The sequence below is a fragment of the Chinchilla lanigera genome, unplaced genomic scaffold (genome assembly GCF_000276665.1).
Source record: "Chinchilla lanigera isolate Chin_1 unplaced genomic scaffold, ChiLan1.0 scaffold00097, whole genome shotgun sequence".
NCBI classification, from domain to species: Eukaryota; Metazoa; Chordata; class Mammalia; order Rodentia; family Chinchillidae; genus Chinchilla; species Chinchilla lanigera.
This window is the reverse complement of record NW_004955498.1, coordinates 6,955,864-6,979,131: the sequence shown is the minus strand read 5'-3', so window position 1 is coordinate 6,979,131 and position 23,268 is coordinate 6,955,864. Positions and strand designations below refer to the sequence as shown.

The window sequence follows — 23,268 nt, the reverse complement described above, 5'->3', positions numbered from 1 at the left end:
TGGGAAGTACCTCAGAGCATTGGAATTGGCCAAGGGTTTCTTGGACAAGATTCCAAATGCACAGGCAACAAAAGCAAAATGAGACAAATGGAAAATACAGCTAAAAGTAGTTTTCAATTCTCAAGCTTCCCACACTGAGTCTCTAAGATTTCATCAATTACTGTTTAAATTTTCTACCCATTACTGGCTTCAAATATGCTTTGTGATTTTGGACAATGTTGAGCTCTCTATTCAACTGTTTCTAGTTTTGTGATAGTGATGTTGTGTATGGTGGAGATTAGTAGATAATCAAGGTAACATTTCGTGAATCGCATAGTCATTCCCATACCAAAAGAATATTTCTTGGGTGTCCTGCAGTTAAAGGGGAGGACATAATAATTGTCCCTGGTCTTCATGAGCTCAATAGAACAGGCTATACAATTTCTATACTCTGAGAGATGATGTGCAAGCTTGGAGCCTGCAGATTCGAAGAAGCACTTTGGGCAGGAGAGGGGAGGATTTCTATGACCTCTGGCTAAGCATCTCTGGCTTGAAGAAAATGAAGCATTTCACACCAGGCATTGTGGCACATGCCTGTAAGCCCAGTACTTGGAAGGCTGAGGCAGGAGGATCGTCATGAGTTTGAGGCCAGCCTGCTCTATATACTTGAGTTCAAGGCAAGCCTATGCTACATAATGAGACCCTGCCTCAAAAAGAGAGAGAGAGAGACCTATGACTTTGGTCCATCATCAGAGAATGTACTCATGTGCTGCCTAGTGGTCCTCAAACTGCATCATCCCCACCCCAGTGCCCTGCTACCCAAAATCCTCATTTTCTATTTGCTTCTGGTGCCACATGAACTGAGAGGAGATATGACTTTTGCCTGAACTCTGTCTCTCCTTGCTAGGAAGCCTGTTCTTTCAGCACAAATGTCTTTATTCATCATTGCCACTACCTGGATGCCACCAAGCAGTCATCAGAAAATGTGTTTAAAATGTGTGGTTTTTAGATACAATAAAAGATTAATAATAAAGGAAAGAGCTGGTAGAAAAGAGTGGTAGAAAGAGCGGTAGAAAAAACTCAGAAGAACCTAAGTGAAGAAGGCAGTCTGAATGGCCTAATCCTGTTTGATATCAAATATAACGCCTTGAAAGAGGGAAATTGTATAGAAGACAAACTCAGTAGGTGTGTTTGGCAGTAACAGTGGAGGAATACATAGGTTAAACATGGGGGAATGTTAAGGCATTACCAGGATTCTGTGTGATGGTGCAGTGGTGAATATATAGTTACACACTTGTGAAAACCCATAGAACCAACTACACAACATGAAGATTGAATCTTAATGTGAACAATACATGTTAGTTAAAAATACTGTGTTAGTGTTGATATTGGCTACCTTCATTAATTGGATAATATTGGAGGAAATCATAAATTATAAAAGTATAGCAAAATTGTACGAGATGTTAATCATATTAAAAACATTGTGGATGGATGGATTCAAGGGTGTAGAGGAACTGTATATTATCTGCTCAATTTTTGATGCTTGTCAAATTTTTCAAGCAAGAATTTCTGGTAATTAAAATACAATGAATTCTGCAACCACCATACAACCTAGCAAGTGGACTCCTGTGCATTTATCCCAGACAGTCAACAGTGTGTGTTCACCCCAGAGCAGTGTGAGCATGCCTGGAGCAGCTTCATTTGTAGCAGTGGAGCGCTGGCAGCAAACAGCCTAAATGTCCTTAGATGGAATAATCATTTAAAAAGATACAAAACCCTTGGTACATCCATCCCTTGGAATGCTACTCGGCATTACAAAGGAGTGGACTCTTCAGATACATATAGAGCTGGGTCAATCTCCAGCTAACTATATCTTGTTAAAAATGCAATGCAAAACCTTGCATATACTTGTGGATCCATTTGATAACATCATGGAAAAGATCAAATTATGTGAATGAGTAGGAGACCAGTGGGTTCCAGGGGTGAGGAGGGTGTGGGTGTGAAGGAAGTGGTGTGTCTGCACAAGGGAAGCAGGCGAGATCCTTATGCTGATGGAAGTTTTAGGCATCTTGGCAGCATCCATGTCAATCTCCATTTGAGAAATTGGTCAATACTGATATTTTAATATTTTTCCATTGAGGCTGGAGCTAAAGTTTGCACAGGACCTAACTGCATGATTCCATACAACTTTATGTAAGTAGACATTTGTCTCAAATAAAAACTTGAGTTATGCCACTTGCTTAAAGGACTTGCTTATGACACTGCTCCCTTTATTGCTCACACCAAGGAGGAGTCACTGCCTCTGCTCCTTCCCTACACAACCACTCTGTTTTGAAAAAGTGACCAAAGTAGTGCTGGATTTGTGAGGCCCAATACCAGCATTTCGGTGCTTCAGAGTATGCTGGGGGTCTTGGTAGGAAAGGTTTGTTATTCTGAAGGTCTTGGGTTGCTCGTGTCATAGGATTTGAAACAAGGAACCCCAGTAGGAGGGAGGTGTGGAGGGATTAGAGTGTGAGTTTTTCCTGGGAGGGTGGCTTCCACCCCACATCTACCATCTCTAACTAGCTAGGTACCAGACACTGCACTCGCAGAAAGAAACAAAATCACTCAGAACCACAGTTCTGCAGTACCTTCATCTCTTCCTTCTCACATGCAAACCTCTTCCCTTCCTCCTCTTTCCCACTATAAAGTAGAGGCACAAAGACAGCTTCTGCTTTTGATTTTATTTTCATCACACTTGTACACAGGTTAGGACAAAGTTTACTGTATACCTTGTTGTTCATTTCCCAGGGACCTGACCTGTGGCAATTCCAGGGATAGACCTAAGGTGTCTCTCCCTACTCATGTCATAGGCTTCCCAGGTCTTCAGTTCAAGTCATAGAGCTCCCTGTGCTCTCCTGGTCCTGCTCTGACTCATGCTGATAGTATTTGTCATTCAAATTGGTAGAAATAACAGCGTTGTGTTGATCCTCTCCATTTCCTGGTTTTGCAGGAGGTGGTTCCTTTGGGAAAGATGGGTTTTTTCCATACCCTCTTATAGGAGTCTTTGAAGCCTTCATAGTCTGTTGGGCACCTGAGAGAACAAAGAGAGATCACAGAAGGACACTGGCTTGGGTGAAGATGGTGGAAGAGAGGTGCAAATAGGGGCTTCACTTGAAAGAGTGGGATCTGAGGCCAGGAGAGAAGGCTTAGTGGGAGGATTTCAGGGGAAGAAGAGAAAGTACTTGTGTGGGTCTACTCACCTTGTGTGTGGACCACGTTTGAGAAAAAGGCCTTCCACTAATTCTCCTTGTGTTCTTATGCTGTGTGGTTCAATGTGCATTCCAGTTTCTTATAGTTTTCTTTCCATCTGAAGTGTCTGAGCCGCCTTTTGCTTTAATAAAGACCTCTTGACCTGGTTTTCTACACCCTGCCAAGGATAATACATGGTTACTTGTGGTCAATGGAGATTAAAAAAGAGAATAGACTGTCTCATAAAGACTGGTTCTGAAACAATTGTACATCCATATGTAGAAAGTAAATTACACTATGCTATGTCTATCAATATGTCTATCCATTGATATAGATATTTCTATTTCTTAGATTGTTTGAACCTGATAGAAAATACAAATCAATTATAAGTCAGAACTGGAGAGGTGGATTGGGGGCACAGTTTTGAGGGGATTCAGTGCTTTCTTTGTTGGCTGCATAGCAGAACAGTATGGCAGAAGTCTGTGATGGAAAAATGTCACTCATGGGATGGTGGCCAGGAGAGAGAGAGACAGACAGAGATAGAGAGAGAGACAGAGACAGAGAATTAGGAAGGAGAATACCCACTCTGTATTCATTCCCCAAGTGAAGTTCCCCTAGCAGGCCCCATCCCAAACACCAGGTTTTCCAAGAAACTATTACATTTACAGTCTAGCATTCATCCCTTAACCCTTAAGAGGCTTATGTGCATCTCATTACTCAAAATGCAGTTAAGTCGACTTCCAAGATTGGCCAAAGTCTTAATAGTTCCATTATTATACAAAATTCCAAGTCCAAAGGCTCCCCAAGAGACTCCAGGCAAACTCTAGGCTGTGAGCTCCTATAAAAATTAAAATGAAAGTAAAATACTCTCAGTATACAAGAAAAAATAGAGTAAGCATTTCCAGTATAAAATAGAGGAAGGGGGGATATGATGGAATTGAATAACCAACATTAAAACTGAAAAGAAGCCTACTGATCCATCAGTTACATCCCATTAATCCATGTCCAGCAAGCAGGGCAAGGTGTGGTGAGTTGTGAGTCCAAAGTACTTCAGGAGCCTTTTCTCTATGTTATAGACCACATAGCCTTTTCCTTGGGCTGGATCCACTCTGCTTGTGGTTTCCTTCAAAAAAATCCATATACTTGGCTTCTCCAACTTCCTGGGGCCTTCATGGCAAATTTCATTTTACTCTCAGAGATTCATAAAGTGCTCTCTTGTGAGCTCTTGCTGTGACCCTGTCACATCCTTTTGTGAAATTTGGATGGGAGCCTCTCAGACTCCATATTTCTTTCTTTGTGCATGCCTGAAAAATCAGCACCATGTGAATTGCAAAAGGGTTCTTCAGCATCTGTGCAGAAGCCAGGCCCCCTTCTCACATGGCTGCAGTGGTCACTGGAAATCTGGATGGCTGAACTCAAGGATTGTTATGATTTGTGTCTAGAAGCCCCCCAAAGCCTCATGCAGTCATGGGGTGGGCTTCTAGAGTTCGTGATTGATTCATGGTCCAATGCTGGGATTATGGGTGTGAGTGCTACACTCACCCTGAGGTGGATTGCCTGTATACAATCTAAGAGAGAGAATGAGGCTTGGTCCTCCTTTCTCTCACTTCTTCTTTTCTGTTCTTATTGCTTTTGCTGTCTTCAGCCAACATGAACTTTTGCTCCTGTGCCATGCCACCCTGCCTTGGAGCCAACTGATTATGGACTGAAACAACTACATGCTGTGAGATAAATAAACATTGGGTATTTTGTCTCAGCAACAAGAAAAAAGTAACTGATACAGCTCTTATTTATGAAGCCTTGAATGAGCAGGAGTCCCAAGGACTCTGCTCAAATGAAAGATTTATGGCTTTAGATCCTTGGCCCTGTAATGGGTGGAGATTTGGTAATTTCTTATTTGCTCCTAAGGCATTTTCTTCTCAGTCCTATACAAAATACGTGGCTTCCTTTTAATGCTATTACTTAATTCCCCAGAATTAATAATTCCCCAAACATTACTTAATTCCCCGGAATTCCAGGTGCTTCTTTCTGGTAAACCAGGAGAACTTCCAAATCATTCAGCTATGCCACTGGCTCATGAAATTCACTGTAGATTTTCTGAGTGGCATTCAGCAATAAATGTGACACAAACTGAACATTGGATGGCCTTGTAATTTCCACCACCAAATTAATTACTCTCCATTATTCTCAGTCTTCCACGAAATTTCAGGACATGGGCAAATTTTAGACAAAATTTGTGCTAGGGTTTAACACATATGGCATCTAGTATAATTCTCAATAGGGCCTTTGTTTCCAAATGAGCCTTGTGAGCCTGGCCCTTAGTATCAACATTCTTGTCAGCTTTCTTTTTTTCTGAACTCATACTTTTGCACATCAAGCACTGCTCACAGCATTCTCAGCTTTCTGTACCCTGCATCTCCAAACACTTGCCAAATTCCTCCTTCCAAAGTCTTTTGACCCCATAACCAAATTCAGTCCTAGCAGTAGCTCCAGTCCTGGCACCAATTTTCTATATTATTTACATTCCGAATCTGGGACAATAAGCTGAACATTTGCTACTTAAAGGAGTAGCAATTTATCTTGGCTCACAAATTCAGTGGGTTTAGTCCTTAGTTGGCCTACTCTGAGACAGAAATAGCATGGCATAATGATGTAGCTAAGGAAGCTAGCTGGTCATGCCATAACACTAAAGAATGAAAGCAACAAGGGAGGCACCAGGGATGAGAATAGATCTTCCACATGTACCCAAGTGACACTCTTCTTCTAACCAGTACCCACCTCTAATTGTGAGACATTTGGGGCAAATTTTAAAATATAAACAATAACGTTAACATATTACAGAAAGAATAAAATTTGATATTGAGGTATTTTACAGACTGAGATCATGTAATTGTGCCACCTATCGCAATGAAACCTATAAAGCAAGCCAAAAGGTTGGAAACTCACCCATTACTTCATTTACCTTAATGATTTTCAGTTTAGTTTCCCTTAACATGTATAAATTATACACATTAATAGAGTTTGGTGTGATATTGTAAAACATGGATATAATTTACCCTACTCAAATCCACCTATGCTTTATATATTTCCCAATAAACCCTTCCTGATCACTGCTGTACCTTCAATTTAAATGATTTTTTACAAACACCTGAAGTTTATAAAACCTTTTTATAGTTTAAAGTGTTATATTGTAGTAGACAAACTGTGCACATATCTAAAAGAACCCTAACAAATATCTGAGTTGTTTATAGAGACAATTATGAAATTCTACATTTTCAGGGCAGTAAATTCTGACATAAAAACAGTGCAGCATATTCATTGATGAGAAACACAATAATGAAAATTTCTCAACTTACTTAAATTCCTTTTAGAAGTAAAAATGACAAACTATGCACTGTATCTTTTCCATTCTGAATTTACCCTTGAAATAACCTGGAGAAAGAGGAGAGAGACAGACAGACAGACAGACAGACAGACACAGAGACAGAGAGAATATTCCAAACTCACATAATCAAATAAATGTAAACATCAAAACCTAAGGAGGCCCTAGAAGGAGTAAAGACTGTTGAACTGTTACATGTGATTGTGTAGGGCCAGGGAGGTCAGTGGGGGACTGAGATCCCATAAGTGGCCCATCACTGCATGAGCCCTCACTTCCCTGCATAGTCTGAAGCTGCATCTCACACTAGAGATGCCAGTGGCCTAGGAAAAAAAGCAGGACAGGCACAGAATGGAAACTGTATGGCTTTGGAGACTGTGCTAATAACAAATTGAACCACCCCTGTCCTCCCCTAGTAGGTGAGGACTGGTTTCCAAAGCAACCACGATTTTGACAAAGTATAAAGAATGCACTAGAAGTAGAATAGCAAATATAAGAGTAAATAACATAGTAGCATTAGAGATTTCATAATCAAAGAAGAGCCTCCCTTCAGCATAATGGTATTCTGGGCATCAGGTCCTTGGTCTGGGTGAAGATATGGAGTTTCAGAACCAATGGAGTCCAAGATGCATCAGGAACCAGGGAGGCAAACCCTAGGAGGATGGAAGGGACCTAGAAAATCTTTTTCTGACTCTGTGCCGCGTTCGCAGATGTGATGTCCACTGACTGGAGAATAATCAGATGGGAAGGGGGTTTAACTGAGTTGCTCCTCTCAGAGGAGAGGAGCAGAGAGTTCTGGTCCAGTTAGGGTTCAAGGTGACAGAGACAGAGAACTGAGGAAGCCCTTCCCCAGAGGGAGGGCCAGAAAACTACCCAGACCTATGCCTCTTGTAAGCGCTGGACCACACGCGGGGTGAATTGTTACAATGAGCTTTAGGCTCCGTGTAGCCTGGGAGGTAGATACATAGTCTCAAGTGAATCGGATGAAGTCCATAGAGGATGGCAGTTCCGGCTCTGCCAGGAACCAAAAGGCTGAACCTCCAGTCAGGGTAGAGGGGACCTTGAAAATTCCGTTCCGTTCTACCACGTGACCTGGGAGACCACCTCCACCCCCCCTCCACCCCGGGCACATTTCCGGAAGTGACGTCCACCGACTGCAGCTGCAGCTTCGGGTCGGAGCTATGGAGGTCCAGTTCTGAGGTGCTCGCATCAGGTGAGGGGAAATGTGCGGGTGGGCTTGGTTATGGCTCAAGGTGACGGGCTACTGGGGGAGCGAGGAAGCCCACCGCAGAGAGAAGGTCCCTCCGAAATCCAGATCTGGCTCTGTAGTGAGCTTTGCATGCTTAGAAAGAATTCTCAATGGTGACCACTTTTGGCTCCGGTGACCACTTTTGGCTCCGGCAACCCAGAGTGCAGCGTCAGAGCCTTGTTCTGAGTTTTGGACTGCGGGGAGGAGGTATTGACAGGACCTGGGCTGATTTAGGCCGCAATAAGTGCTGAGGGAGAACGAGGAATCCGTATCCCACAGAGAAGGTCCCAGAACATTCTAGAAAAGCCTCCATTTTCTACCCTGCACCACGTGGTGGTGAATTCTTAGGTTGCGCCCCCTTTCAGTTCACCGGGAAGCCGGAGGATATCAGAGTATTTTACTTTCTTTTACTTTAATTCTAAAAGATATCATAAGGGCTGGGAATTTAGCTCAGGGGCAAAGCGCCTGCCGGGCAAGCGCAAGGTCGTGAGTTCAATTCCTGGTACCGGGAGAAAAACAAAAAATAAAATAAAATAAAATAAAATAAAATAAAATAAAAGATATTGCAGCTTATTTATTTTAGGGTAACAGGTTGCAGCTTCTATAACAAGCTGGAAGTCAGCATTAAAATAATTATTTTGCACTGCAGTAGTAAGGCTTGTTCACAGAAAGAAATATAGAATACACAAACATTTCACAGAAGAAAGCAAAAGTCACCTGGAGGGCTGGGGATTTAGCTCAGCGGCAAAGCGCCTGCCTGACAAGCGCAACGTCGTGAGTTCGGTTCCCAGTACCGGAGGGGGAAAAAAAAAAAAAAAGTCACCTGGAATTCCCCACATCTATGGAAGAGTTCATAGTAGTTGACAATCATGTGTTTACCATGTAGCAAGTAAGATTTCAGATGTTACCTGCATTAATTCATTAATAGCAACTACAAGACACATTTTCTCCTAGTTGAAGAAACTGCAGCACCAAGTTTAACTTCGCCTATAATTTTTTTTTTTTTTTTTTTTTTTTTTTTGGTTTTTCTCCGGTACCGGGAACCGAACTCATGACCTTGCGCTTGCCAGGCAGGCGCTTTGCCGCTGAGCTAAATCCCCAGCCCCGTTCGCCTATAATGTTAACCAGTCCAGGTGTATAGGTGTTGAAATTTTCAAATTGGAATTACAAGACATCTAATATAGCATATGTATGCATTATGTTAAAATAAGCCACTCTTCAGAAAATATTGTTATGAATATATGATGTTCTTGGTCTGTGTCAACACACTGAATGAGTTTTATAATCTCTCTTGTCCCAAAAGGACTATGTATAGACAGGTTTCAGAAGATCTATAAGTTATATTCTCAGAGGTTTATGACCCCAGAACCATGGAACTTTTCTCACCTGGTGGTTTCATTTTTGCAAATAAAGGCTTTCTCAATATACCAAATAACAAGGAAGAATTTTCTTTCTATCCCTACCGTACACCTTTCCCACTGGTTAAAACCTGAGCAGGTAGTTTTCTTGTTTGGCTTCTAGGAGATGATTTTAGCAAAAAAAAAGGTTAGGCCAGACTTGAATAATATTGACCATGATATTATTTGTATAACACCAAGAAAACTGAATGTATCCAAAATATTATATTACATGACAACAAAATATAATGCAACTATTGAATTTTTAATAATCATGAGACCAATGTATTTTTGTGAAGTTTTCAAAGTATATTACAAATGAGGCTGTTATAACCAGTGGTAGTGGTGCATGTCAGCAATCCCTACACTTAGGAGGCTGAAGCAGAGGGATCTCCCAAAGTTTGAGGACAGCCTGGGCTACATAGTGAGTTCAAGGCCATCCTGAATTACATAGCAAGACCTTGATTCAAAGCCTTTTTCTGAGGACTGAGCTTCAGGTGGGAAGAACAAAGAGGGCCTGAGTGGTGTTAGATCAAGGTGAACTCCAGTGGACACTGAGGAAGCCCCAGGCCAGAGTGAGGATACCACAACCATGTGGAAAAGCCTGTGTTCCTTGCCCTGCCTCAGATGGTCCCGGTGATTACATTCATTGTGAGGAGCTGGACATGCACATAAAATAGCTTAATTCCCTTTTTATCCCTTTCTTTCTCCTCCCCCACCCTGCATCTCTTAGATAAATAAATATATGTTTATATGTACATATACATACATATGTATATTTTTATATGCACACATTTTGTATATCATGTATATTGTTATATATGTAATATGCACATATGTAGTTACAAATATATTTTTATACATGTTTATAGTACATAATGATGACATTCTTCATAGACATGCATGTGCACACTTCACAGTTCCACCTTTTTATAACATTCCCATCCCCTCCATCCCCCCTCTTTCCATTTCTTGCTCACCTTCCCATATACTAAACATCTGTCTGCCTGTTTGCTGTTTTATATCTTTTATTTTGCTCTTTATTCGCAGTTTGGATTTCTCATATAAGAGAAACCTTGCAGTATTTAAACTTGCGTGTCTGATTAATTTCACTGAACATACTGCTCTCAAGGTGCACCCATTTGACTATGTATTACTCAAGGTTACACTTTTTATGGCACAGTAGCCCCCCAGTTTATATACATGCTACATTTATCTTAAACATTCATCTGTTGATGGAAATAAGGGCCACTTCCAAGATTTAGTTATTGTAAATTATGCTGCTGTAAACATGGATATGAATGCATCAGTCCAATATGGTGTCTTTAATTACTTCTTGAAGATAACTAGAAGGGGAATATCTGGGTTGAATGTAAATTCTAGTACTGTTTTCTACAAAGTCTCCTGACTGATTTTCATAGTGCTTGTATCAGTTTACACAACCACCAGGTGTGAAGAAGTGTTCCTTTTTCCTCCCAGGCTTGCTAGCATTTGCTATTATTTCATTTTTTGAAGATATCCATTCTTTCCAGAGTGAGATAGACTCTCAGTGTTGTTTTCATTCCCATTTCATGAATGCTGAACATTTTTTCATTTATTCATTGGCCATTTGTACTACTTCATCTTAATTTAGATAAGTGTTTTGTGATTTCACCTTTTAATTTGGGAGGCCTAATTTTTTTTTAGTTCTTTATGTATTCTAGGTATTAGTGGTTTATGTGAGGAGTATCTGGCAAAATTTTTCCAGTTCTGTAGGTTGTCTGTTCACTCTGCTGGGTGTTTCTTTTGCTGTGCAGAAGCATTTTAATTTGATTTGATCCTATTTGTTGTTTCTTGGTAATATTTCTTGTGCAACTTACATTCTCTTCCAAAAGTCATTGTCAATGCATACATCTTCCAGAGTTTGACCTAATTTGTCTTCTACTAGATTGTTTCCTTTTTAGTATTTAGATCTTTGACTCATTTTGATTTTGTCTTGTGGTTCTTTTTTTTTTTTTTTTTTTTTTTTTTTTTTTTTTTTTTTTTTTTTTTTTGAGACAGGGTCTCATTTTGCAGGTCAGGCTGGCCTTGGGCTCACTTTGTAGCCCAGGCTGGTCTCGAACTCGCACTGATCCTCCTGCCTCAGCCTCCCGAGTGCTGGGATTACAGGCGTGCGCCACCACGCCGAGCCTTGATTTTGTCTTAGTGCATGGTGAGAGATGAGGTCTGGGCTTAACCTTCAGCATGTGGACAGCCGGTTTTCCCAGCACCATTTATTCAAGAGGCTTCCTTTGCTCCAGGTAAATTATTTGGTGTCCTTGTCAAAGAAAAGACAGTTGTGTTGCCTGGAACAGTTTTTGTATTCTGCATTCTATTCTGTTGATCCATAAATCTATGGAGGTTTTTGTTGCCATTATACTGTTTTTATCAGGGTACAATGTCTGAGATTTTAATATTCCCTGCCTTGCTCTTATTACCCGTGGTTGTTTTTGCTGTCCTTGGCCTCTTCTGGTTCCACATGAATTTTAGGATTGTTTTCTCTAGTTCTGTGAGGAATGCTATTGGTATTTGCATTGTGATTGCATGCAGTCTTGATAACAGTTTTCAAATTATTGTCACTTTGGGGCTGGGGATTTAGCTGGCAAGCGCAAGGTTGTGAGTTCGGTTCCCGGTACCAGAGAAAAACCAAAAAAAAAAAAAAAATTATTGTCACTTTGACTGTATTATTTTCACCTATGTAGGAACATGAGATATCTTGGCATTGTGTGATATCCTCTTCAACGGCCTTTTCAGATTACTGTAGTTTTCACAGTAAAGTTTTCTTTCCTTCTCTTGGTTAGGTTAATTTCTAAGGATTCAATTTTTGCGACGCTATTGTAAAAGTTATCGTTTGCTTAATTTCTTTCTTGGTGAGAGTCTTATTGGTGTACAGGAATGCTATTGACTTTTGTGTGCAACCTGCTTTACTACTGAATTTGCATATTAATGAGTCTTTTACTCGAGTTTTAGGGGTCTTATATGTAGATGATCATATCATCTGCAAAGAATGATAGTTTAGCTTCTTCCTTTCCGTATGATCCCGTTCATCTCTTTCTCTTGCCTGATTGCTCTGGCTAATGTTTTGTGAACTACATATTGAACACTGGTAGTGATAGTAGTTGTCCTTGTCTTGGTCCTAAATTCAGGAACAAGAGAGCTTACCCTTTGCCTTGAATTCCACCCCTAGTGTCACAGAGGGAGTGGTGGCCTTGGATTGCAATATGCCTGCGCTGGTCAACAGAGGGGAAGTGTTAATCCCTGGTCATGCTCAAGAAAAGGAGGGCTTCTGTAACCTTGTCCTCCTATCCAATCCAGGAGTGCCCTGAATTGCTGCCAGCAGTCAAGGTGTACAACTTAGGTGTGGCCTGTAGGTTTTTTTGTTGTAATACATCATGATTACCCTCATCATGGGGCTTCTTTACGTTCATGTGACATACTTTCTTTTTTTAAATCCTTCCCCTCTCTTTCCTTCCACCAAAACATCCCTTGGAGCCCTTTTCTCCTAAGTGTGTGTGTGTGTGTATACACACATATATTATACATATATAATATACATATATATGTTTGTTTGTAGTACATAGTGATCACAATCTTCATACTGACTTTGTGCTCTTTACATTTTGGGGTGGTTTTTTTTTTGGTACTGGAAATCGAACTCAGGACCTTGTGTTTGCCAGGCTGGTGTTTGTGCCACTGAGCTATATCCCTGGCACCTACATTTTGGGTTTCTTATCTAAAAGAAATGATGCAATATTTAAGCTTGTGTGTCTCATTTACTTCAGATAACAGAACGGTCTCAATTTGCACCCATTTTCTTATCAAAAATTCGAGTTTATCCTTCATTATGGCACAGTAGTATTTGTTTGTTTCTGTATACTACACTTTCTTTATATGTTCATCTGTTGCTGGGCATAGAGGCCTCTTCCAAGATTTGCCTGCTGTGAATTGTGCTGCTCTAAACATGGGTTTGGGAGCTGGGGATTTAGCTCAGCGGCAAAAGCGCCTGCCTGGCAAGCACGAGGTCGTGAGTTCGGTTCCCGGTACCGGAGAAAAACCAAAAAAAATAAACATGGGTTTGCATGGATCACTGTGATGTGATGCCTTTAATTATTTAGGGAAGTTACTTAGGAGAAAAACAGCTGAGTCAAATGTGATTTCTGGTGTTAGAGTTTCAAGTCATCTCCATACCTATTCCCACAGTGGTTGTACCCGTTCACACTGTCAGCAACAACAGAAAAGGTTCCTTTTTCCACGCAGCCTGCCAGCATTTACTATCAGCTGAATTTTGAAGACAGCCATTCATTCTTTCTGCAGTGAGACAAGGTCTCAGTGTTGTTTTCATTTGCATTTCTTGAATGGGCACCAATGCTGAACAGTTTTTCGTGTATTTATTGACTATTTTTACTTTTACTTCTGAGAAGATCTTTCATTTCAGTTTTTCTTTTTTTTTTTTTTTTTTTTTTTTTTTGGTTTTTCTCCGGTACCGGGAACTGAACTCACGACCTTGCGCTTGCCAGACAGGCGCTTTGCCGCTGAGCTAAATCCCCAGCCCCTCAGTTTTTCATTGATTATTAAATTCTGAGGGCTTAGGTTTGAGCACTTTTTTTTGTTTTTCTGTTTTGTTTTGGGGTTTTTTTGGTACCAGGAATCGAACTCGGGACCTTGCACTTGCCAAGCAGGAGCTTATGCCACTGAGTTATATCCCTGGCCCTGGTCTGAGGTCTTTTGTTCATAATTTTAAAATTTTATTAGTACAATTTGGAAATTCATGATGTTTACAGTAATCTTGGGAGTGGTAACATGTACATCTTACACCTTTTTTTTTTAATCGCCCTCCCCCCTTGTCCAATAGCCCGTCCTGTTTTTTGTACTTGTTGATATTGTTTGTCTTCGCTCATGTTATGACATATAGATTTTATAGTAACTGGGGTAATTAGGTTCCTGTACACAGCACATCTTTATTCCTCTCGTCGCCCCTTCCCCGCTCCTTGTTCCCTTGGACCCCTTCCCTATTGCAAGAGATTTGTCCTTTTGACCCCCTCTATCCATCCTTTATCATTCTCTTTGTTTGTACTTTGCCTCACTCAAAGGAGGGATACAATATCGTATTTAAGCTTAGGTGTCTGGTTTATTTCACTGAACGTTATATTTTCCAGGTGCATCCGTTTTCCTACAAATGTCTCAAATGTGTCATTCTTTATAGCAGAGTAGTATTCCATTACATATACATGCCACAGTTTCTTTTTTTTTTTTTTTGTACCAGAAATCGAACTCAGGACCTTGTGCTTGCCAAGCAGGTGCTTATGCTGCTGAGCTACATCCCCAGCCACATTTTCTTTATCCAGTCATCTGTTGATGGGTATACCGGCTGTGTCCAGGATTTAGCTATTACAAACTGTGCTGCTATAAATGTGGGTGTGCACGTGTTGCTATAGTGGGATAACTTAAACTCTCTGGGGAAGATACCTAGCAGGGGGAGAGCTGAGTTGTATGGAATTTATAATTTCGGTTCTTTGAGAAATCTCTGTACTGATTTCCATATGGCTATACTACTTTGCAGTCTCACAAAACAATGCAAGAGGGTTCCTTTTTTACCACAACCTCACCACCACTTGTTATTGTTTGATTTCCTAATGATTGCTATTCTTTCTAGACTGAGGTGGAATATTAGCATTGTTTTAATTCACACTTCTGTAATGCTGAGATGGTATCTGAGTTACTTTCTTCTCATTGCTGAGACCAAATACCTGCCACCTAAAGTTAAAGAGGGAAAGGTTTATTTAGGTTACAGTTTGTGGAGGCTTCAGTCCATACTCAGCTGGCTCCAAGGCAGAGTGGCGCATGGCAGATGAGCAACCATTCATGGCAGCAGAAGACAACAAATACAACAAGCAAGGAGGAAAGAGAGACAAGCCTCTTTCTGTCCCTTATCTTGTATACAATCTACCAGGATTAGGGTAGTGCACTGATTGGATTGGCACTACCCTAATCCTGGTAGATTGTATACAAGATAAGGGACAAAAAGATGTATTTGTTGTCTTCTGCTGCCATGAATGGTTGCTCATCTTCCTGTTACTGTGTTAGTGTCCTGTGGTTGATTACCTTATATTTTAGGGGTTTTTTCTTCTGCTTACCTGCTCACCCTATTAGGTGAATTCATTCTATCTGATTTATTAGTATTGATCAGCTTCACTGTCTCTTTGTATGTAATGCTTGATAATTTTTTGTAATGCTGGTTTGATGGTTATGGATTTCTTCAGGTATTCCTTTCCATGGAAGTAACATTTCTCCGATAATTTTGAAGGAACATTTTGCAGAATGTATAATTTGGGACTGGAGATTGGTACGTTTTAGTGCTTTAGACCTTAACTTCAAGTCCTCCTGGGTCTGAATATTTGTGTTGAGAGATCTATAGTTATTCCAATGGATTTAGCTGCATAAGGACCTCCATTGTTTTGAGAATGATACTACATGGAGAGGTTCTCTTTTGGTTGTAGCTATTTGGAGTTGTATATGCTACACCTTTCTCTATGTTTATTTCCTGCCCTATATTTGGGAAGTTTTCTGCTATTTCTTTCTGTAAGCAGTTTTTTTTTAATGCCATTGGCTCTGGCTTTTTTCTTTATTCATTCAGTTAGTATGCTTAGGTTAGTCTTCTGTGCATCACCTAGCAGCTAATGCAGCAATATTTCAGGTTTTCTTGTTGCTTTAAGGTGTCTTTGAGTAGATGGTCTTTAAAAGCGTCCCTATATCTAATTGTCACTTTCTGCCCACATTGGTTGCTTCTGTTGCCCATATGGTCAATGCGGTTTTTAATATGGATTTGTCAGTGAAATCATTTCATGAGTTCTAATTCTTCACTAAACTGCCTGTTCATGTTTGATAAGATTTTGTTTCGCTCAGGTACATTTTTATTAGTTACTTCTGAAATTTCCTGGATGATTTTGTTTTTCTCTTAGTTACATCCTCTGTGACCTCATACAGCATCTCCTTGATTTATTTTCTAACCTCCTGTGGTATCCTTTGGACTTTCAGGTATTGACTTATGCTATCCTCCTCCCTGATACCCCCTGGACTGGCTTTGGAGGAGGTGAGAGTATGAAGGTCATTTTGTTGACTTGTGGTCTCATTTTTCTGTTGCTCTTTGCTTGTTTCTTTTGTGCTAAAATTCATGGTGCTTCTACTGCACAGTCTTTGTTGCTAGTAAAGAGATCTGTATAGTCAGTCTGTTTTTCAGGGATGCACTTTTGGCATCGCTAACTAGAGTGCTTTACCTCTATGCTAAGATCTGACCATCTCTGTTAATTTGGGAGGGGAGGATGCAGTGTTACTGACCCAACACCAGATTCACTGGGAATGAGCTCCAGTCCTATTAACTTCATGAAAGCAATCTGAGTATTGGCACACAGAGGAAGCCCATCGATGGCAATAATTATGTGACCCTGGCAATGCCAAGCAAAACAGGTACAGTAATATCATCCAAGACAAATCAGATACTAACATACAGTGAGAAGCAATTAAGTGCCACCTTTAACCGTATAATAGAAATCCACAATTACAGCACAAATACTGAGACAACTGATATATTATAAATGATATATTAGCCTATATGTACTAAATGCAGCCACTATAGCACCTATAATATCAGAAAAACATTCAAGGTTGATTTTTTGAGCTAACTACATAGAGATTAATAAAGCTTAAATATTATACTATTGAAGATATATGAGGCAAGGAAAGTCAGGATGCAAGGACAAGAACTTGAATTCTTAGTCCAGAGGATGTGAGAATGAGGAGGGAAAAGTGGAGCACGTGATCCTGTTATACACGAGAAGGATGAGCGTAGCGTTAGGTATGGGTAGCAATAAACATGGCCAAGGAGTAGAACTCAACAGAAAAAAAGGAAGAAGTGAAAAGCCATTATATGCAGAATAAAAATAACAAAGAACACAGGGAAAATTAGAAGGAAAAAGAAGGGAAAGATGATAAAAGAGGTAAAAAGAAGGACTAAGAAAAAGGAGACAAAAGAAAAAAATTTCTCTGAGATTTTGAATGATCATTTCCATCCACGATGCTAAATTTTGGGTCTAGCACTTCTCCATGTTCTCAGAGTCGGGACCCTCTGCTTTTCACTGGCTGTGGCAGTGTCCAAGGCAGGGCGGGTCCTGCTCACTCTGTAAGAGAAGGAAGGCAGCCACACCCCAGATCCATGCTGGAGGCAGGCAGAAGTCCAAGGGCTTGAATACCCAAAGCTGAGACTTTCAAGCCCAGGGCATCTCAGGCTGGGCCTGCCCTCACCTGGAGGACAGGCCCTGTGCCCTTCCCAGCTGCGCTCAAAGCCCTCAGGGCCTCTTTCCAGCCCCTCCCTGTCCAAGGCAGTTTCCCTCGGTTGTCTCCCCGCCCCTCACTGTGGGAGGGTGACACCGGGAACCCTGAAGTTAAGCTGTTCTGTGGCTCTTCTGAGTTTCAGGTTTGAACTCAGCGCTTTCCTGGAATGGCACCCAAGGCCGCTTTCTCTCCTGGGATATGGCAGGCACCTGCACAAGGGTCACCTGCCCACCCTGGCCTGTGTAAGGGCTCGGTGGGAGCAGAACTCCCCGCCATCCATGAAGATCACAACAAGTGCCAGTCCACTGAAGCACCGCCTTTGCTCCTTGGGACCTGCTGGAGTCCCCAGGTTTCACTTAGGTTCTCCACACTCATCCTCCTGTCTTGCAAGCCAGGAGCCAGGGAGAAAGTCCCGACAGCTGGGCTCCGTCTCCACATGGTCTCTCCTTTAGCTGCTCTGTAGTTTTAATTTTCCTGTCAGTCTTTCATGATGTCCAGTGATCTATGTCTTTTTTTGTCTTCCTGAAGATTTTATTTTCCAGAGTCTGGATTCCACATCTCAGAAAGGCTGAACTGGTGTTGCTCCCCACTCTTCCACTTTCCAGGACTGAAGGTTTGAAGTTACCCCACACCCGTAAAAAGAAGAGACCTCCCCCGAGAGCCTGGCTTCCCTGTTAGCAACCTGGGGCCTGGGAAGGAAGGCTGCATGAGGATTGCTCTCATTTCTATTAGGTGGATGGGGGTGGGAGGACTCAGGGAGGGGAGGACCTTGGTCCAAGTGGTGTCCTCAGGTCAGCAGAGGAAGTCACATATGGTCAGCACATGGAGGACCCCAGGCGCTGACAGACGCAAGCTGTAGAGCCTTCCTGAGGACTGAGTGTGTCTGCAGCCCAGAAGCTTGGAACCCACAGAGTCTGCCTGTCCCCTGGGTCAGCCCTGGGAGACTCCAAGTGGCATGCTCACCTCTAGCCTGGGCAGGAAGTTGGAGAGTCTTCAGGGGATGAGGTCTTGGTCTGAAGGAGAGAGAAACGCTCCTTTCAGCTGGGGTTGAGGCTCAGGAAAGGGCAGCCCTGACAGGAGGAAGATGCAGAAACTACTGAAGCACATAGGGTTTTCTTAGGGTCTCAGCACTGAGACAGTACCTGACACCTGCAGTTTAGAGAGGGAAATGCTGATCTGGGCTCCGAATTTCTAGAGGTTTCGGTCACAGTGAGCCAGCTCCAAGGCATAACGGCACGGTGTGTGGGCCTGCTGGGAGGAAGGCTGCTCACCACAAGTCTTCCAGGAGGGGAGAGGTCAGGAATGGGGACATAGCCCGGGGGTCACACCCACAGTGACCCTCCCCTTCCTACCAGGCCCGAGCTCCTAAGGACAAGTTAGTTCTAAGCCCTCATACCCCAGGCATGTTCCAAAGGTCTTAGGGTCCTCCCAGGCATGTTCCAAAGATCCTGGCTCTGATCTTATGGGACATTTGCATGAAATTTAAACCAAAGCCATACCAAGCGTCCTTAGCCACAGGAGAAATGCTTTCTGTCATCACTCGTGTGCCACATACAGGTGACAGATGGGCAGAATCCTGGTGGTCTCAGAGAGTTGAGGGACTTGATCTGAGGGGGTGTCTGCAGGTAACCACAGGGAACCCATCTGTCCAGCAGACACAGTGTCTGCCAAGGTAAAGCTGAGGACCCTCGGGGAGGACTGAGGGTACCTGCCCCAAAACACAGATGGTGGGTGCTCAGAGCACGCCTCCCCTGAGCCGCAGTCATTCCAGCAGCCTGGCCATGGCTGTCAGGCTGAGGCTGCACCCTTAGTTCTGGCTCATTGGTCTCAGTGAGGTGAAGGCCTTGGGTCAACGGGGCTTGAATGGGGACAGCAGAAGTAGCATCCCAGGGTCTGTCTAGGCTCCAGTGAGGCAGAGGGAACACACTCACATGAACACACATCACCCTAGCCTCGACCTGTGCCTTTGTTACCTGCTGTCAGACCCAGGGGACACAGGTGGACTTGCTTTCCTCCGCTTCCTCTTTGAATGTCTCAGAGAGAGGGCTGTGGGTTAAAGAAGGTGGGCCCCTCTCATCCCAGGGAGAGTCCCAGACCCAACCATTTATGGAGATAAGGAAGAAGCAGGTTCCCTTTCCTAGAGCACATGAATTTCTCCACCTCCACCTGTGGACTCAGCAATCTTGGCCCCTGTTCTACCCTCCCTGCCTTTTGTTTCCTGTCAGGAAGGGAGACTTTTTTTTTTTTTTTCTGAGAATTTGTCTTAGGCCAGCAGAAGGATGAGGTCGGGGCTTTGAGCAGAGAAAACACCATCAGTGGGGACCTCAGGGTCCATCCCTCCCATCCTGTGAAGGCCACAGGACTATGCTTGAGGTCTGTCACCTGAGAGCCTTCATGTCTCCCACAGGAGCTCTAGGAAGCAGGAGAGGAGGTCTTGGTCTGAAGCAGTGTCCACACCTCACAGCAGTGGAGGTCGCCTGACAGTGCCAGGAGTCAAGGTGAGGGACTGCCCTGATGTGTACCAAGGGGACAGTGTCCAAGAGCAGGGACTGCTCATGGCACGTGGGCTCCATATGCTGTGCTGTCTGCCCCAGAGCCTGTCCTCTGCAGTTCAGCTGCAGTCTCACTTCCTGTCCCAGGTTCTCGGGGACAGACCCTCCGGGAGGACGGGAGTCTGTAAGGTCCTAGAGCAGCACTCAAAGCAAGACCTGTCATCGGGCTTTGTGGAAGCCAGCAAGAGTGTTGGTGTCGGCTGAGAATACTCAGTCTCCCTCTCTCCCCCAGGCATCTGAGTCCTCATCTTGAAGCTCTTGCTGTCCCCAAGGAACGTGAGAACACCTTCATCATAAGAAGAGCCACGCGTCAAGCTAGAGAAGCCTTCCAGGCCAAAGAGGGACACAAAGACTAGTGGGTGTGTGGGTGCTCTAGTCTGAGGGAGAGCAAGTAGCTGCCACTGCTTTCTCTGCATCCTCTTCCTGCTGTACCGAATCCCAGGCACACCAGCAGAAGGACCTGGGACCAGGACACCAAGTCCTCAGGTTTCTCAGCTCTTCTCCTTTACCCTCATTGCCATGGCCTCTAATTACAATGGCCAGTCTGGCCAAGGCCCCAGCAAGGAACATGAGGAGCGTCCATGCCCCTCACAGGACCAGGAAGGTCCTCAGGCCTTGCCCCTTGAGGTCTTACACAAGAAAATAGATGCCTTGGTGGATTTCTTGCTCTACAAGTATAGCAATAAGGAGCTGACCACCAAGGCAGAAATGCTGTACTTCTGCATGCAGGATTACCCAGAGCACTTTTCTGTGATCTTCAACAAAGTCTCTGATTGCTTATATATGGTCTTTGGCATTGATATCAAGGAAGTGGATCCCCCTGGGGATGTATATGCCCTTCTGCCTGTCCTAGGCCTCACCTATAATGAGATAGTGGGTGATGACCACAGCATTGCTAAAACCAGCCTCTTGATAATGATTATCACTGTTATCTTCCGCACGGGCAACTGTGCCAGTGAAGAGGTTGTCTGGCTTGCACTCAATAGAATGCAGGTGTATGATGGGGTACAGCACTTGATCTATGGGGATCCTAGGAAATTCATCACCGAGGATTTGGTGCAGGAAGGGTATCTAGAGTATCGGCAGGTGCCCAATAGTGATCCTCCTTGCTATGAGTTCCTGTGGGGTCCAAGGACCCACGCTGAAACCACCAAGATGAAAGTGCTGGAGCATTTGGCCAAGGTTAATAGGAGAGATCCTTGGTCCTACCCTCTTCTGTATGAAGAGGCTTTGAGAGATCAGCAAGAGGCCGCCCATGCACGAGGTGTGGGCCTCTGAGGAGGCAAGGTATAGGCAGGGACAGGGCATGTTCAGAAGCTACGTCATCAGCTTCGCCCCTGCCCATGTAAAATGATGCCCATTCTTCAGTCTGTGTTTGAGGACAGCAGCAGGCCTTCTCAGGAGTGAAGGGCCAGGGTAGTGGGGAAACCCTGGGAATATTTTCTTGATGTTTGTTCTATTTGTGTTACATGAAAATTGACAGTTTATTTCTTGAAAATTGAAGGGGTTTACATATTTCATTTGAAGAATGGTATTGATCTCACATCTATTTTTGCTATTGTTACATCATTTGTCCACATTTATTTTGATGAAATTGTGCTTTTCTGTGGTATTGAGCAAATGGATTTTGCTTTTCGTTTCCAAGAGTAAGAGTCTTTGCTGTTTTGTAAAACCAACTAGGAAACCTTTTGCTTTTTTGTGATATGAAACATACCATAGCACTGAAGTGGGAATTTCTTTGAAATGTGTAAGAACTGTTAAGATAAATGGAGTTGAGAAATTAAGACATAAAGATAAATTTCAATTTGTGACTTTTCCATGTTTTCCAGTTATTATAAACTATTGAAAAATAAATGTACCTGAAATTGCTTGGTTTCTTCACTTATATTAGGGAAATGTACTGTTCATAAAGAAGCCCATCTGCTCACGGGCCCACAGACCTGCAAACCTTCACTGCCCACGTGCACTTTGGAAGGTCCTGTGTCTATGTTTGAGATAAGGATAGACTAAGCTCACCAGAATCCACCGTAGCTAGTAGAGTGGTGACGTCTAGCGACAGCCACCCTGTGAGGGTGATGGAGAGGTGATGTCTAGAGCCTAAAGAAGAAGTACAAGAGCAGGGCGTAGTTGGGGCCCAGCAGAGAGCAGCCATGGGTTAGTGCTGATCCTGTGAATCTTGGGGATTGGGGAAACTTCTGTTTCTTTTACACGAGTTGATTTAATGCAGCTGCAAGGTGGCCAGGACCAGACCCTCAGATGGGTGTCTTGGGCCTGAGACGACAGCTCGAGAGCATGGAAGACTGCTCTGAGCAGCACTTTTAGGTGGTGGGTGAAGCTGAGAGGAATCCTCACCTGGGACAGCTAGGAGAAGAGTGGTGCTATGCAAGGTATGAACAGGGTGACTTATTTCTAGTCTCTGTAAGATTTTCCTGAGAGATAAGGGGGAAACCTCAGGTGAAATGAGCCCCTAAAGTCAACCCACATATAGCATCTCTACCCAGCTAGGTACAAGACCCTGCGTTCACACACTGAAACAGCATCCTTTCATTGCCAATGGTATGAAGTGTTAAGAAAGAAACTTGTCTTTAGTACTCAGGCCTGAAACGGGCCTTATGTGCCACACCTTGCTACCAGGGGCCTGTCACCGTGGCACACCTCCATTCCTCCCTTCTCACGGATCTACCTCCTCCCTGCCTATCTTCCCACCACCAGAGACCACGCGCACACACACACACAGTCTCCTCATAAGAGACGGATTTTATTTTCATCCATTGGTCCTAGGAAGGACCCTGGCTTAATCAAAGACTTGTGCTCTAAATGAAAAGCTGTTCTGAACATGTACTTGCCTTTAGCCAACAGGCACTTGTTTTTACCTAATCTTAATGCCAATTCTATTAGCAAATTATTTACTTCCTATTTCCTGAGTTCCTCTGGACAAATAGACTTTACCTTAAAGGAGGGACACTACTGGAATTCTTTTTTTTGTGAGCACCTATATAAAGCTGCTGGCTTCCTGAAGAAAATAGCCTGAGATCAATTAAATGAGACCATTTACCTCCCCTGGTTGAGCATCTCTCATTCAGATTTTTGTCCTGATAGCTTTAACCACGGGTCAGTGCGGCTATATTAATACGA

The 23,268-nt window shown here is 43.1% G+C and overlaps 1 protein-coding gene across 3 annotated transcripts; it reads left to right on the top strand.

The window, feature by feature from the left end:
* Nucleotides 1-7,716: 7,716 nt before the first annotated feature.
* LOC102006793 (melanoma-associated antigen 10-like) lies at nt 7,717-21,990 on the top strand. Of its 3 annotated transcripts, XM_013505537.1 has the most exons (5): nt 7,717-7,802; nt 18,110-18,194; nt 18,779-18,876; nt 19,989-20,079; nt 20,366-21,990. In XM_013505537.1, exon 5 carries the CDS (start codon nt 20,653-20,655, stop codon nt 21,409-21,411), a length of 759 nt encoding a protein of 252 aa, XP_013360991.1. In that variant the 5' UTR covers nt 7,717-7,802; nt 18,110-18,194; nt 18,779-18,876; nt 19,989-20,079; nt 20,366-20,652; the 3' UTR covers nt 21,412-21,990. The 3 variants fall into 3 exon arrangements, with proteins under 3 accessions (XP_013360991.1, XP_005406494.1, XP_013360992.1); XM_005406437.2 differs by lacking the exon at nt 18,779-18,876; XM_013505538.1 differs by lacking the exon at nt 18,779-18,876 and having other exon boundaries at nt 7,740-7,802; nt 18,124-18,194.
* The last annotated feature ends 1,278 nt before the right edge of the window (nt 21,991-23,268 follow it).